Source organism: Anolis carolinensis, chromosome 4 (assembly GCF_035594765.1).
Source record: "Anolis carolinensis isolate JA03-04 chromosome 4, rAnoCar3.1.pri, whole genome shotgun sequence".
NCBI classification, from domain to species: Eukaryota; Metazoa; Chordata; class Lepidosauria; order Squamata; family Dactyloidae; genus Anolis; species Anolis carolinensis.
The window spans coordinates 23806862-23821124 of NC_085844.1; the positions used below are offsets into that span (position 1 = coordinate 23806862).

At 37.6% G+C, this 14263-nt stretch overlaps 1 protein-coding gene across 1 annotated transcript; it reads right to left on the bottom strand.

Annotated features, from left to right (window-relative positions):
* Positions 1–971: 971 nt before the first annotated feature.
* Positions 972–14263, bottom strand: ebag9 (estrogen receptor binding site associated antigen 9). The gene is made up of 7 exons (XM_003219440.4): positions 14055–14263; positions 8572–8669; positions 7771–7849; positions 7482–7640; positions 6086–6193; positions 4948–5039; positions 972–1494 (listed from the first exon to the last, which is right to left on the bottom strand). The coding sequence occupies exons 2-7, from the start codon at positions 8652–8654 to the stop codon at positions 1374–1376; spliced, it is 642 nt and encodes a 213-aa protein (XP_003219488.1). The 5' UTR covers positions 8655–8669; positions 14055–14263; the 3' UTR covers positions 972–1373.

Consider the following 14263-nt stretch of genomic DNA (forward strand, 5'->3'; position numbering starts at 1 on the left):
CCAACAAGGCTACAGAAACAAGGTCACAAAGGAGAGTGTTCCATATAAGAGCACTTGGCACAGAAGATCTATTCCAGGATAGTTGTTTCCAGTCTCTTCTGTGTAATAAAGTAAACGATGAATAGGCAAGAATTGAGAGTTTCTGTGGCATCCCTTACTTGTTTCCAGTCCAGGAGGAGGAGATCAAACGAAAAAGGTCACAACACATGACAAGGTTGTGACACATTCCTGAGCAAGAAACCATAGGAAAACAAGGTCCACTCCTGACAGCTGCTCTTGACTTTGACAAATGGCCCAAGAATTGATCAGCATGTTAAATTAAGATCCTGAATAAATTCTTCTTGGCACAGCAACTGGTCTCGTCAGCACCCTTGGGAGATGCCTACTTCCAACTGATCCATGCAATTTATGATTCATATATGGCACTCTTCAGAGGTTAAGATATTTGGCACAAGCAGATTAATAACTTTCATATTACCAAGAAAACAACATTTTGTCTGTTGCATACTTTATGAATGTTTTGGCTGCATGAATGGTTTTAGTATTGATTGATACAGCTATTTATTGAAAGAGGCTAGCAGCTGTTCATCATGAGGGATTTGGGTGTTAAATCCGAATTTCAAGGTTCAGAGGAATACCTATTTATGTTAACTCTCCATTGTCTAAATGTTGCAGGCTTTAAAATGACACCTGAAAATTCTGAAACCTTTCAAAGAAAGCAGGCAGATATCTGTTGTTTATCTGTCCAGGGTGCAAACTATCCCTTAAGTACCTTTTTTCAAATTTAATGATGCCAAAAGTACATTGCAAGTATGTATCAGAGCTGATGTTCATCAATTATGTTTCTTTTATGAATGACATGGTCAGCTTTCAATTAACCTGCAACATAGCTTCCCTAGAATATACCAAGGAACATTCAGTATTACAGTAAAAGAAAGATTTATGGGTGAAAAAGCAGGAGAAACACCATCTTATTTAAAATTATTTAATTACACACCCTTTCTGGTAATAAGCATAATAGACAATAGAGTAGATTCCCATCATTCAATTATTTACACCATTTTCCCTTTTAGCATCAAAACAGGCAGTTGGAACAGTTTATGCAGTATTATCTCTTCTTGAAATAGGAGTGATTTGGGTTTCTACAGGAAACACTGTCCTGTCATGGTGGGATTTAGTGGGATGACGAATCTGTTGTTGGGGCTGTCCAGCTGAAGCTACCTTATAGAAGAATTGTCTCTTCCAAAATGGCTTTAAAATGAAAGCAGTGAGCCAGAGTTCTAGAAATACTAAGATCAATACAAAATGATGGATTGCTTTAGAAGCTGAATTATCTCATTTCTGCTGGCACTGTGAAATCAGCCCAAGTGGTGTTAAGACAGCTTCACACCAATTTTATTCTGTTCTTTCTTCATTAACCGCTGCACTTCTTTCTCCATTTTCTTCCTTTGCTGCTCAGCTGCTCTTTTTTCTCTTTCTGCTATTTTCTGCTGCCTGCAATTTCACAAAAGAAACAATGATATACAGACCCAAGATATTTTGTTAGGCAACCCTTTTCAAAAGATATTTTGTCGACAACTCAGCAACACATGGCACTGCTTTGTTTTTAATCCATGTACTCAGTGACATCATATTCAATTTTACTCTGTTCCCATCTACCCTGCCATACAATGCACTTTCATAATTCAGTTTAACCACACTGAACTGCATTACATGAGTCTACGCTGCCATAGAATGCAGCTCAATGCAGTTAAACTGCATTATATGGCAGTGCAGATCTGGCCTAAGGTTCACCATGAAATTAGGCTGCATATCCTCCAATGTAAATATTTTGGCCACCCAACATTTGATGCCAACAATCAGAAGCAACTTTCAGAGACAGTTGTTGCAGCCTTTCAAAATTGGAATTCCACTTCTTTATATTATGATTTGAGTAATTCCAGTGCTTCTGGTTGAATTCCATAGCACTAATAACTGGTAAGTCACTAACTCTCAGTCTACACATACCGAAGACTAAATACAAATTAAATGTGGTACAATCTGTTTTGAAATGCTTATCTATATGAAAAGCTGTCATCAAATACAAAGCTAGCACAGCAGAGAGAATCACTATGCTTATTATATTTGCACAAAGTTCTGAGAAAGTTCATACATGTCTATCTGAATTATGTTGCTCTGGGTGTAAACTAGGTTGAATACATGTCCACACAAATACATGTCCACATGATATTTAAAAGTGCAACTTAGGTAAAAACAGTATATGAAAGAGTATCACCACTGCATTGCTCCAAAACTCACAAGCATCAAGATGAAATTGAGACAAATGTGAGGAAGAGGTGGTTCTGAGTAAAGATTTTGCAATTCATAAGCATCCAAATAAACATAACAGTCTCCTGAGATAGGACCACAAAATCATCAGGGCATATCATAAAATAATACAATAATAAGTGCAACTTTTTATTATGAAGCATTAAACAATGGAACAACTTGGCAAGATATTGTGGACTAACTATCATGGAAATGTATAGTTAACAGTGGTAGGCATAAACATAATGGTCTCCTGGGAAAGGATTGCAAAATCACTAGGATATACCATGTAAGAATCTATTTAGGAGCAATCATAAGTCTTACTTTATATTATGAAAAATTAAGCAATGGAACAAATTGCTAAGATACTATGGATATATTACTATAGAAATATACTACAGAAATGAAACCTCAGTTAACAGTGGTGAAATATTACTTTGTGAGTTGAGTAATCTGCCATGATCAGGCCTCCTATGCTGACCATCATGAAAAACAAAAACAAATCTCTAGTCTATGGGAATAATGGCACTAACAAGAACGATAATCTTCAAAAAGTGAACAGATAGGAGCAAGATTCTTCTGTAGCCATGAACATGAGAAAATATCTTAATTGTGTATGGGGACCTCTGCTGGCTAGATATTATTTTATAGATTCATGAGTACACTATGCAATAACACTTAGACAACTGATTCCTTCTTGTACTTTCAAACCAAAGTGAAATGTCAGAATGACTACTCAATGTCTTGATCCCAGTTTGATGGGAAAGATTCACCAAGATTCAGTGATGGATGAAACCTGTTACACCAACTCCACTGGCTGCCGATCAGCTACCGAGCACAATTCAAAGTGCTGGCTTTAATCTATAAAGCTCTAAATGGTTCCGGTCCAGCTTATCTGTCTGAATGTGTCTCTCGCTACGACCCACCTCGAAGGTTAAGATCTTCAGGTGAGACCCTGCTCTCGCTCCCACCAGCCTCACAGGTACGGCTGGCGAGGACGAGAGACAGGGTCTTTTCAGTGGTGGCTCCCCGCCTATGGAACGCCCTCCCAAGCAAAGTCAGGCAGGCTCCCTCCCTCTTATTCTTTTGTAGGAATGTTAAGACCTGATTGTGGGACCAGGCCTTCGAACAACACTAGCAGCATTAAGTATTATAATGTGTGCTGGAACTCAATTTGATAGACTCGTATTTTTAGATCTGATTGCGCCTATTTGCTATTTAGTATTGTTTTTTATGAATGTTGCTATAATTAATTAGTTAACTATTTTAATTGATTTGTATTGTATTTTATATTTTTATATTCGTGTGTTTTATTGTAAGCCACCCTGCGTCCCCTTTTGGGTGAGAAGGGTGGGATACAAATGTTGCAATAAATAAATAAATAAATAAATAAATAAGCAGGGTCAGTTGCTTATTCTCCCCTGAACTTAACTAATTTTCACAGAGTTGTTCTGTGAATTAATGGGGTGACTACATATATTTCCTGAGCTTCTAGAAGGATTAATAGAACACTAGCCACTTTTATACATAAGAATCTACCTCTTTTTCTGCTCTGCATTCCATGCTGACTTCTGCTATAAACTATTTCAGTTTTTGTCTAGATTAGTAAACCATAGGAAATGGTAGAGCTGTTGTTTGTAGGAGTCTGTAGCTCAGGGTCTGTGGCTCACTGCATTATATGGCAGTTGGAGCCTCAGTATTAAGATGAAGGGGGATGACAACCTCATGATTAGTGCAATGTTAAAATGTTTTTTGTTTATGTTTGATGGTTCATAGTTTTTAATGATCTAATTTATAGTCATTTGTAATTGTTTTAGATGTGTGATATATTGTTTTTATTGTATGTAAGGCACTGAATTTTGCCATTTATTTGATGTGAATCGCTTTGAGTTCCCCCAGGGGTGAGAAAAGCGGTACATAAATGCAATAAATAAATAAATTGTGTCTGTGTCAAACCTATCTTCAATTATTCCACATTGGCAGATATTAATGATTTTCATTAAAAATATGAAGGCTGTAACTGACTGAAAGAAAATTACACACTAAGATGTATAAATTAAAAGCAGTCCCAGAAGAGCAGCCTAACAACATCAGCTAAAATCAATCCAATGCCTTGGAGGATATGAAAATTATTAGATTGGCACCTAAAGCTCATTAGGCCAGGTGCCAAGTGAGCAGCCCTAGGGAGAGCATTCAATAATTACATTTGAAATGGTTTTGGGAGATTTCGTATTGAAAGATTTTATGGTTATGATCACGGCATCAATTTGATGGTTTCTTTACTCTGTAATTCCATTATAGGAATGAACCCAGAGAACCTCCTCTAATTCAATATGGACATGAATAGACTGCGTAACATTGCTTCTGTTTCTGACTAATAATAATTTAGCATCATGTCTAATTATACAAACGTGTTTAACTGTGATTTACTGAAAACAGATGAAGATGAAAACCTGCACTGAGCTGAAAATTAAAGCAGTTGTTCCTAATCTCCAAATGACAACTGTCCTAGAGGAATTCAGGAGGATACAAGCTGAGATCGGCTGAGGCCCATTCCTACGATTTACCTTGGATCCAAAAACAGGCACAGTATATTCTCTCAGAAGCAACACAGCCAGTTACACAACTGTGTACAGTTACCTGAGAACTTCTTCAGCTTGCCAGGAAGCATCTTCCTCCTCTTCCCAAGCATTTCTATTTTCCTGCCAGGTTTCCAGGTCTCCCAATTCTGGCTGATAATGGGGCAGAAATTCATGACACAAAATTATCATATGAAATGTTTGTTAGAGAATTTCAGAATGTTATTAATCTACCCTAGGATTCCCTATCTCATTAACAGCACTATAACTCTAGCGTCAAATCAGTTTTACCTTTACAACTTAAGATTCACCTGTCCCTGGGAGAAAGCTTACTGGACACAGATGTCTGTTGAACAGATGTACTAAAACTTGCTCACTTTTAGCTAGAAGTCTCTTAATTTGCATTCATTGTGTGTACAATACTTCTTCTATGTTCCATGTTATCCAACTCCATTCCTGATTCCAACATTTCCGTTCCCAAACAATTATTTAACATTCTTTAAAAAAATACAATCAGAAGTTGACTTCTAATTTTGAAACTGCCCTGAACCTTGCTTTAGATCACTATTCATGGAGCCCCCTAGGAATAACAACTGCTAGCTTTGCACTGACAAATTAGGACTGTTCTGCAAGCAGGAAAGAATGGAAGGATTGCTATCCTACAAAAATGGACTTGAGGACAGTATGTGGATCCCATCTCTCCTTTACAGATACAAGTAGTACATTGGTAGAACAGCAGGAATACATGTTTTTACAAGCTCTGATTTTGATATTTCACTTGCATATATTTTTGGACAAGCTCTAAAGTGTCCTAAGACTGCATCTACATTTTTTATACAGATCCATAGTTTATGGGGTGTTCACAATCAACTGCACTGAACAACAGTAATACAGGTTGCGTATCTAAAATTCCCAATCCTCCAAAATTCAAAACTGTCCATATAGGTGACTGAGACAGTGTGGACCAAATTTCCTTCAGGTTAGGTGTATATAAAAATTAAATGAGTGTGTTTATTATTGGGTCCCACCTCCAAGGCATGTCATTATGTATATACATGCAAATACAGGTATTTCAAAATCCCAAACAATCTGAAATCCAAAGCATTCCAAGTCCCAAGCATTTTGGATAAGGAATACTCAACCTATACATTCTTCTATGAGGAGAAAATCAAAGTGATCAGTATAGAAAAGATACTTACAGACTGATGAATAAAAGGAACGTCTTGCGTAGCTGCTAATCTGCTAGAAAATCCTGCCGTGCCATCCTGGTTACCAAAAGTTAGGGGGTCACGTTTTTTAATGATAATCTGAAAGATAATATTGAAGGAAAGAATTGTAACTAATTGCAATTGTATAGAAAACTGATTAGGAAGATTTTAAATACCATGACTGTTGTTCACAACAATGATTGCCTCATGAAGTATCTGCCTACATCTTTTAAAAAAGTCTGAGCTCATACTCTGCTTTGAACTAAATGGCCTGCTTCAGATGTTTCAGATTCATCATGTGAATTCTCAACTCATCTCCTTTCATGATTATGAGGCAATCGAAAGAATCTGCTTGAACTTTTGAATCTGGTAAACTATTATTTGCATAAAACAAAGGAAAATCCAGGATCTAACTGTATTTTCTATCTTGATTTCGACAGACTACAGTTTAATTAAAACAGTAATGAAAGTCTTAATATAATGGGAAATTGTGATTTGGAATATGGAAACTGCTCCTTCTGATTCTCCCTTTACATCTATGAAAGAGGCAGGGGAAGTAAATGAAAGCCTGAGCTTTATGAAGAATCATCATTCAGTTCTGAATTAAGTCAACCTTTTTTGACACAGTATTTCCAGATTTTGGGGGCAAATCCCATCCCTTTTCATTTTTCTTGGATGTGCTTTATGACATCTGTATATAGCTTGCTCATCTGCAATACGACAGTCTTTCATGCTAGTAGAAAGCAATGCAGTACTCTTGCTGGGAACAGCTTAAGGTTATAAATCCAAGAGTATACTGCAAGCTCTGCCTGCCTGCTTGATGGAATGAGAGGAAGATTCCGTATAACTAATAATGGGGAGAAAGAGCATTACATACATCTGCATACATCTCAGTCTCACCCAATTCAAATAAATATTTATTAACTAGACCTAACTAGAGACTTTGACTACCTTAGGAATTTAATTTTAAATCTTTTTTACAAAACAGATCCAAGGTGTTTTGCACTGTTAACTTCTCCCTTCATACAAAAGAAATGCTACTCATAAAAACTGATAGGGAAATGATGTAAACATATGTGATACAAAACAAAATAGAGCTAACCTTTTCTAAAGTGTCCAAATTTGTTTTCAAAAAGACTAAGACAACAATCCATGCTACTGAGTTTGAAACAAATATAGCTAGCCACTGAGTAAACAATATTAAGCAACATAAATATCCATCAGATACAGTGATTTTCTTACATAGTGCAACAGAAAATCAATGCAGTTCATCCATAGTTCTGTATATAGAATTAACTTTCTGTGTACAAAGTACTGCTGCTAAATCTTAATTATCTCACAAGGCAGTGTGTCATATTTTAAAGAATTATGAGTGCTAGAAACGTACTTTCTGTGTTTTCCTTATCGTTGGTGTCATATCCTTAAAGTAGTCAGGTTCCATTTCTTCCAAACCATTTTGCTGATTGGCAACATTGCCATTGCCACCTTCAATTTTCACACTTGTAGGTGCATCTTCATCCCAAGAAGTCCAGTCTTCAACTTCTGACTAAAGACCCAACAACAATATTTCAGCATTCTAGTTCAAAGTAAGCATTCATTAATGGTAATCTGTATTTTACTGCATCATTTGGCAGAGCGACTCTTTAATGATTGATATCTAGGCTGTTAGATATTACCTGTTTTGGAACAGATGAATAGTCTACAGTAGTAGGCAGTGTTATTTGGTCTCCACTGAGTTTTCGCCCCCTTCCGGTCCTAAAAAAGAAATACAGAATTCTTCCTAATTGCAAATGTTGGCACAAAATATCTGTCACAACTCACTTGAGGATCTCACAAAGAAATTAACTAATAGCAGCTATGGTCTAAGTGAAACTGAACAACTTGGTCACTTTAACTGGTCCAGGTATATGCTTGCTATGTGCAATAATGTTTTACTAATTTTCATGTTTAAATTCATTGTTTTTTAATGAGGAATTTTTATTATAACGTGTACATTATTGTCATTTTATACTTTTGATATTATGAAGAAATTGTGACATCGAATGTTTGCCGTTTATATGTATGTTAACTGCCCTGAGTCCCTTTGGGGAGAGAGGGTGGTCTAGAAATAAAGTTTTATTATATTATTAATGGCTAACTACAAATCTTATAGCAGAAGAAATGTGTAATTTTAGAGATGTCACACGATTCCTTGTTGCTTTTGTAGAATACTATTTTCCAAAATAGTTTTACCATGTTAAGAATTTCTTCCCTGGTTTCAAATAATTTCTATGTTGCTAACGATTCTAACTTTTTCCCCGCTTCAGAAATTTCAGAAAACTTTCTATCAATAACATAAGAGAGAGAGAGAGAGAGAGAGAGAGAGAGAGAGAGAGAGAAGAAGAGAACTAACAACTTTTGGTAAAAGGAAAACAAAGAAAGGAAAATCAAAGAAATGTCCCTGTTAAACAACGTCATAAGCAATAATTTCTATTTACCTGCATATTAACCGCTTAAAAAAAGACAATACTGCTGCCAGGCAAGTACAAATTTTAAACAGACGGAACTGAGTAATGGCCATGATGAAAGTCTTTGTCTGCAAAAAGAAAGAAGGGCATGCTTACAAATATGATACATCTTTATATCAGATACTTTAATGCTGGGGAAAGGCCGTACATATATGTCAATATGACTATGTTGCATAGGAATAGGCTGGAGGCATCCACATGTGTATTTACATGACTAAGAAGTGTCTTTTTAAAGAGGTAGCAAATCCTAGTCCATATCTGCAAAATTTCAAATGAACTAAGAATATCATAACTTGTTTTCTGTGCCTTTCTCCATATAAAAATAACAATGATGATCAAGTTTTATGAGAATATTCAGGTGGATCTCAACCAAAGGTTGCAGAGTATACAGAAATCCAATATGATACTCAAACCAGATCAAAGTTGCAGTAACAACCATAACCAATAAACAATTCCATATTTTCATATACAAGCAGTTCCCAAGTTATGAACAAGATCAGTTCTGTAGGTTTGTTCTTAAATTGAATTTGTATGTACGTTGGAATAGTACATTTTTAAGTGTAACTCCAGCCATATATTAGCTTTGGATAGCATAGGGAATGGGTCCACACCCCTGTGGTGTTTGTTCGGCTGTCTGTGCTCCTGTTCAGAAGATTTCACCTCACTTTCTATTCCTGTGATAATTAGATTTTGAAACATTTGGCTTGCTGTGGAAACAAGATTGGTGATAAAGCTTCAGTGGAGACACTTTTTCCCCAAGATAGTTCTTTCAGGAGTGAATGTCCCTCTCTATGGGTAGATTTATCTCACTTCCTGTTGTCTCACCCCATTCTTAACTACGAGTCGTTTGTAAGTTGGATGTTTGTAACTCGGGGACTGCCTGTATCTCAACTACGGCTCACAGATTATTATTTTGGTTTCTGTGCTGCCACATTACAATTCTCACAAGTTTATGTTTTAGATCATTTAAATAACCTCTCTAAACACTGCAGAGATAATTCAGAATGTAGTTATTTAAAGAAAATTAAAATCAAACAACATTTAAACAAAGTGATTGGACTGCAGTTCAAGTATATGACTCTATGATAATAAATAGTTTTAATAGTATTGCAAGATTACTAGCATACCTACTTACACATACCTATATCAATTATTAGGTGAAACAGGGCTGGTGTATGGCTACTTTTGTAGGCTTTGGAATAAAGATCAATACAGAAGTTCTTTTGAACTGAGATTTTTTTTTTATTTAATAGTTTTTTCCCTTTAAATATAAGGAAATTTAAATGACTGTAGAGAAAATATGTGAACTCTGTTGCAGTACAGCCAGAAGATTTACACTGAAAAAGCTGTAAAAAATACAACTGACATAGGAAACCCGTGTATCTTTAGTGTGCTGCACAGATAAGAGAGAAATTCAGAATCTCATAGCACTTTCCTGTAAATGGGAAAGCTCAGGAACAGTTATCTAGAGATAACAATAATGAAATTGTTAAACATCAAAAACATTTCTCAACAAACCAGTTTTACCAGTTATAGCAATGTGCAGCCAATAAAAGAAGGGTGGCAGACAATTCACATAACAGAAAATATTTAACTTTAGAACACTCAGACGTTAGAGAGTTGCCTACACCCACGCAAACCAAAATTCCACAAATTAGCAAACTGCGTATATTTATACATCTTTCTCTTTTCCTACTGTCTCCTATTTTAGCAATCACTATTGCCATTTCTAGTTAGTCAAATTCAAAGCATGACAGTCTCAGGGGGCATCTACACTATAGAATTAATGTGGTTTGACATCACTTTAACTTCCATGGCTCAATGCTATGGAATTTTGGGATTTGTAGTTTGGTGAGGCACCAGTACTCTTTGGTAGAAAATTCTAGAGACCTTACAAACCTGAAACTCTGTTGTAAGTTTACACGGTTATTAAAATGATGTCAAACTGCGTGAATTCTACAGTGTAGATGCACCGTTGGTTTAGTTATCTTGGCTGTTTCATGTATTTACGACAGGTAATGGTTGAATCCACAGACGCAGAACGAGTGGCTGACAAGATAATTCACAGCTATCTGTTCTAATGTGATTTGTCTCACTTAACAACTAGACTGAAATTTGGAAAAGTCATGCAGAAATCTATTGTGAAGGAACAATTCTTCCTTCCATCTTGAGAAGGTATGTATGAGAGGTTGGGAGCAGAATGATTCTCCCTTACCCCAGGTTCTTCCCAATAGCCTAGTGAAACAGGTGTGGTGCTTTGCCCCTATCCTTGACACAGGTCAGCTAATTCAGATCCTATCTGGGGTTCTGTTATTAATTTGTTGCCATCAAAATTGATGATGATGGTTAGACCCAACAATCTGAGATAAAACCAAAACTTCGCTTAAGTATTCTTAAGCAGTAGAATCTCAGGATATTTACATAGCTCTTTAGTACTCTTCAAGGCTATTTATTATATGCTCTTTCAGATATACAGACAAATGCAGGCAATCAATGTCTGGATACTGAACTTCATTTCATGTAAAACCATTGTATTACATCACAACACCATTAAAATGTCATATATTCCAAAGCACTTTCATAAGGAAGGAACCTTTATCATTGCACATTTTAAAAAGGTGTTGTAAAAGTTCACATATTGAGTAACATGTCCACCTTAATAACATATCCAATCAATTTATCCACCTTGGTATACATTTTCATTTATTGAGGAATTAAACATCTGTAAACAGGAATTTTCATTCAATTTCCTTGAGCAGTATTAGATTTTAACACCATCCATATGCATCTAATAACAAGTAACTGCTATAATAATTGAACATCTATTTCAGCATAACTTAGATGTTGATCTATACAGCACGGTGTAGTGGTTTGAGTATCGGATTAGGATTTGATCTCCACTTGGCTATAGAAACCCACTGGGTGACTTTGAACAAGTCATACACTCTCAACTCCAGAGGAGGGTAATGCTAAATCCTCTCTGAATAAATCTTGCCAAGCAAGCCCCTTGTCAAGTTTGCCCTTGGGTCACCATAAATTAGAAACGTCTTGAAGGTACACAACAACAGCAACCATCTTTCAGCATGTTGGGCAAATAATCAGTCTATCAGGAGCAACTTAACTTGAAGATGACAATTGCCTACCCTTCATACAATGCAAACTTGCAAAATGGCAGTTAAATCAGTGACTCTTTCTTGGCTTCTCTTATTCTATCATTCACCTCACCCAGAGTATCAGTTACGGTATGTAATCAAATAATCAAATCAAATGTTTTAGCTGTTATTACTTACATATCTTCCAATCAAAAGAAACATATTAAATATTAGAAAACGCCAGGTACAGTTGGAGTCCTTGGTTTCCTGTGATCCTAATTACATCAACCATAAGAGTACCTTATAGGAAATTGTAACTTCTCACATATACAGTGTGGTATATTCCCAGTCCTGTCTTGTTGGGTGTTTCCCCAGACTTAAGATGAAACAAAGTTCCCAGGAACACATACATTCTAATATACATCTGACTTCCTTTATTATATGCTATATATTTATAGGCCATACTAGGTTACAATGTGTATAAATCTATTCTCCAGCTTCTAGGGATGCCAACCTGGTCTGCAATGCTAGAAACTTATCTGTGTATGAAATGGTGCTCTATTTTTTACCCTTCAGTGTAGCAAGAAAAAGAATGCTAATGAACTATGAAGTAACATTCCAAAGTATATTCCTATATTCCCATCCATACAATAATGTTGCCGATTCTGAAGTACTTCTGTAAAAACTTCATGGTCGTAAAAAAGCCAAACAAACTAAAAAAATGCCCACAGTGACCACAGAATGACAAGTCAAAACAAAGCAAATTTCTATTAATGCCTAGTGTTCTCAATATGCAAGTAGAACATCATCTGAAAGGCTATGGAGTCTGGGTTCTCAAACACTAGGTGAATATATCTCTGATGTATCCAATGAAAACTGGGGTTGTCAGCAGCCAGATCTGAATAGGCCCAACCCAGGAAGTTTTGTTTCTGAATGTGAACAATGCTCATCTGAACTCTATAAGTATGTGGGACTAGGAGCTGCTCAGCATTTGTTAGCTAATAGCTAGTCCCAGCACAGACTTTTCAATTTCAAGTAAGCTACAATTCATTATCTAGGTTGTTATGTTATTCCAAATAAGAAGTTTGAGAAATAAATCCTGTATTAATCAATGAAACTCACCAATATCACTTTAAAAAGGCACTTGAAGTGGATTTCATTCTACATGACAAACATTTGAGAGGTTTGCTAAAGTGATATATGGTAGACTCCTGCAGAGGCGAGAGGATTATATATCGAGGGAACCACTGACTGCATAGGGAAACAATGAAGAAACGCAGCATACAAACTATTTACAGACCCACTAAGAAAATCCAACAAATGCTATGTTCAGACAAGAGGGGTCCTCTCACCTCTGCAGGAGACTACTGTATATCATACAAATGTGGACATGGTCTACTGTATACCATTCAACTGTGAGGGGAAGTCATAGGGAGGAGGGAGCAAGGTTGTTTTCTGCTGCCCTGGAGACTAGGATGCGGAACAATGGCTTCAAACTACAGGAAAATAGATTCCACCTGAACATTAGGAAGAACTTCCTCACTGCAAGAGCTGTTCAGCAGTGGAACTCTCTGCCCCAGAGTGTGGTGGAGGTTCCTTCTTTGGGGGCTTTTAAGCAGAGGCTGGATGGCTATCTGTTGGGGGTGCTCTGAATGTGAATTACCTGCTTCTTGACAGGGGGTTGGACTCTATGATTCCTCTTGTCCTTTGCTGAACATAGAATTTGTTGGATTTTCTTAGTGGGTCTGTAGACTGTAGATTATTTTTCTTCACCAATTTCCCTATGCAGTCAGTGGTTCCCTTTAGGTATGGCAAGAACCCTTTTCCTCTGGGTGGATCTACAAAGGAAACAGTCAGGGCCAGCTAACACCTCCCAACAAAGGAAGAACGCCAGTCAGGAAGCAGCCAGGCTTTGAAGCTGCAAGGCCATTCAATGCAAATCAAGTTGGCCAATTGCAACATTTACACTTGCCTCAAACAGACAAGAGTTCTTTCTCCCACCCTGGACCTTCCAGATATATAAACCCCATTCGCCCAGTTTCCAACAGACCTCACAACCTCTCAGGATGCCTGCCACAAACGTGGGCAAAACGTCAGGAGTTAATGCTTCTGGAGCATGGCCATACAGCCCAGAAAACTCACAGCAACCCATGGGGAGATTTGTTAAGAGACAGGAAGTCGATCTTTCATTGGCAGCCGCTGCTTCGGCAGCCCTTTTGAGATGCTGCAACAATGGGTGCCTCTACACGACACAAGTAATGCGCGTTGACACCACTTCAACCGCCATGGCTCACTGCTATGGAATCATGGGAGCCGCAGTCAGGCTGAAGGCTGAAGACCCCGCACCACGGCCCGGCTCACCTTCCCTGGCGCCCAGCGGGATGAAGGCCGAGGGGGAGCCGCTTCCCTCGGCGACCGCGGGCTCCCTTCATTCAAAAGCGGGCGAGGTCTCCGGCTCAGTCGCGGCTGCGGGCACGGCCATTCTTTCTGCTAGGCCGCTGCCAAGCCCGCCTCACAGCCCCGTCACCCGGGGAGACCCGCGGCTCTAGCCCCGCCCTTTCCGGCCACGC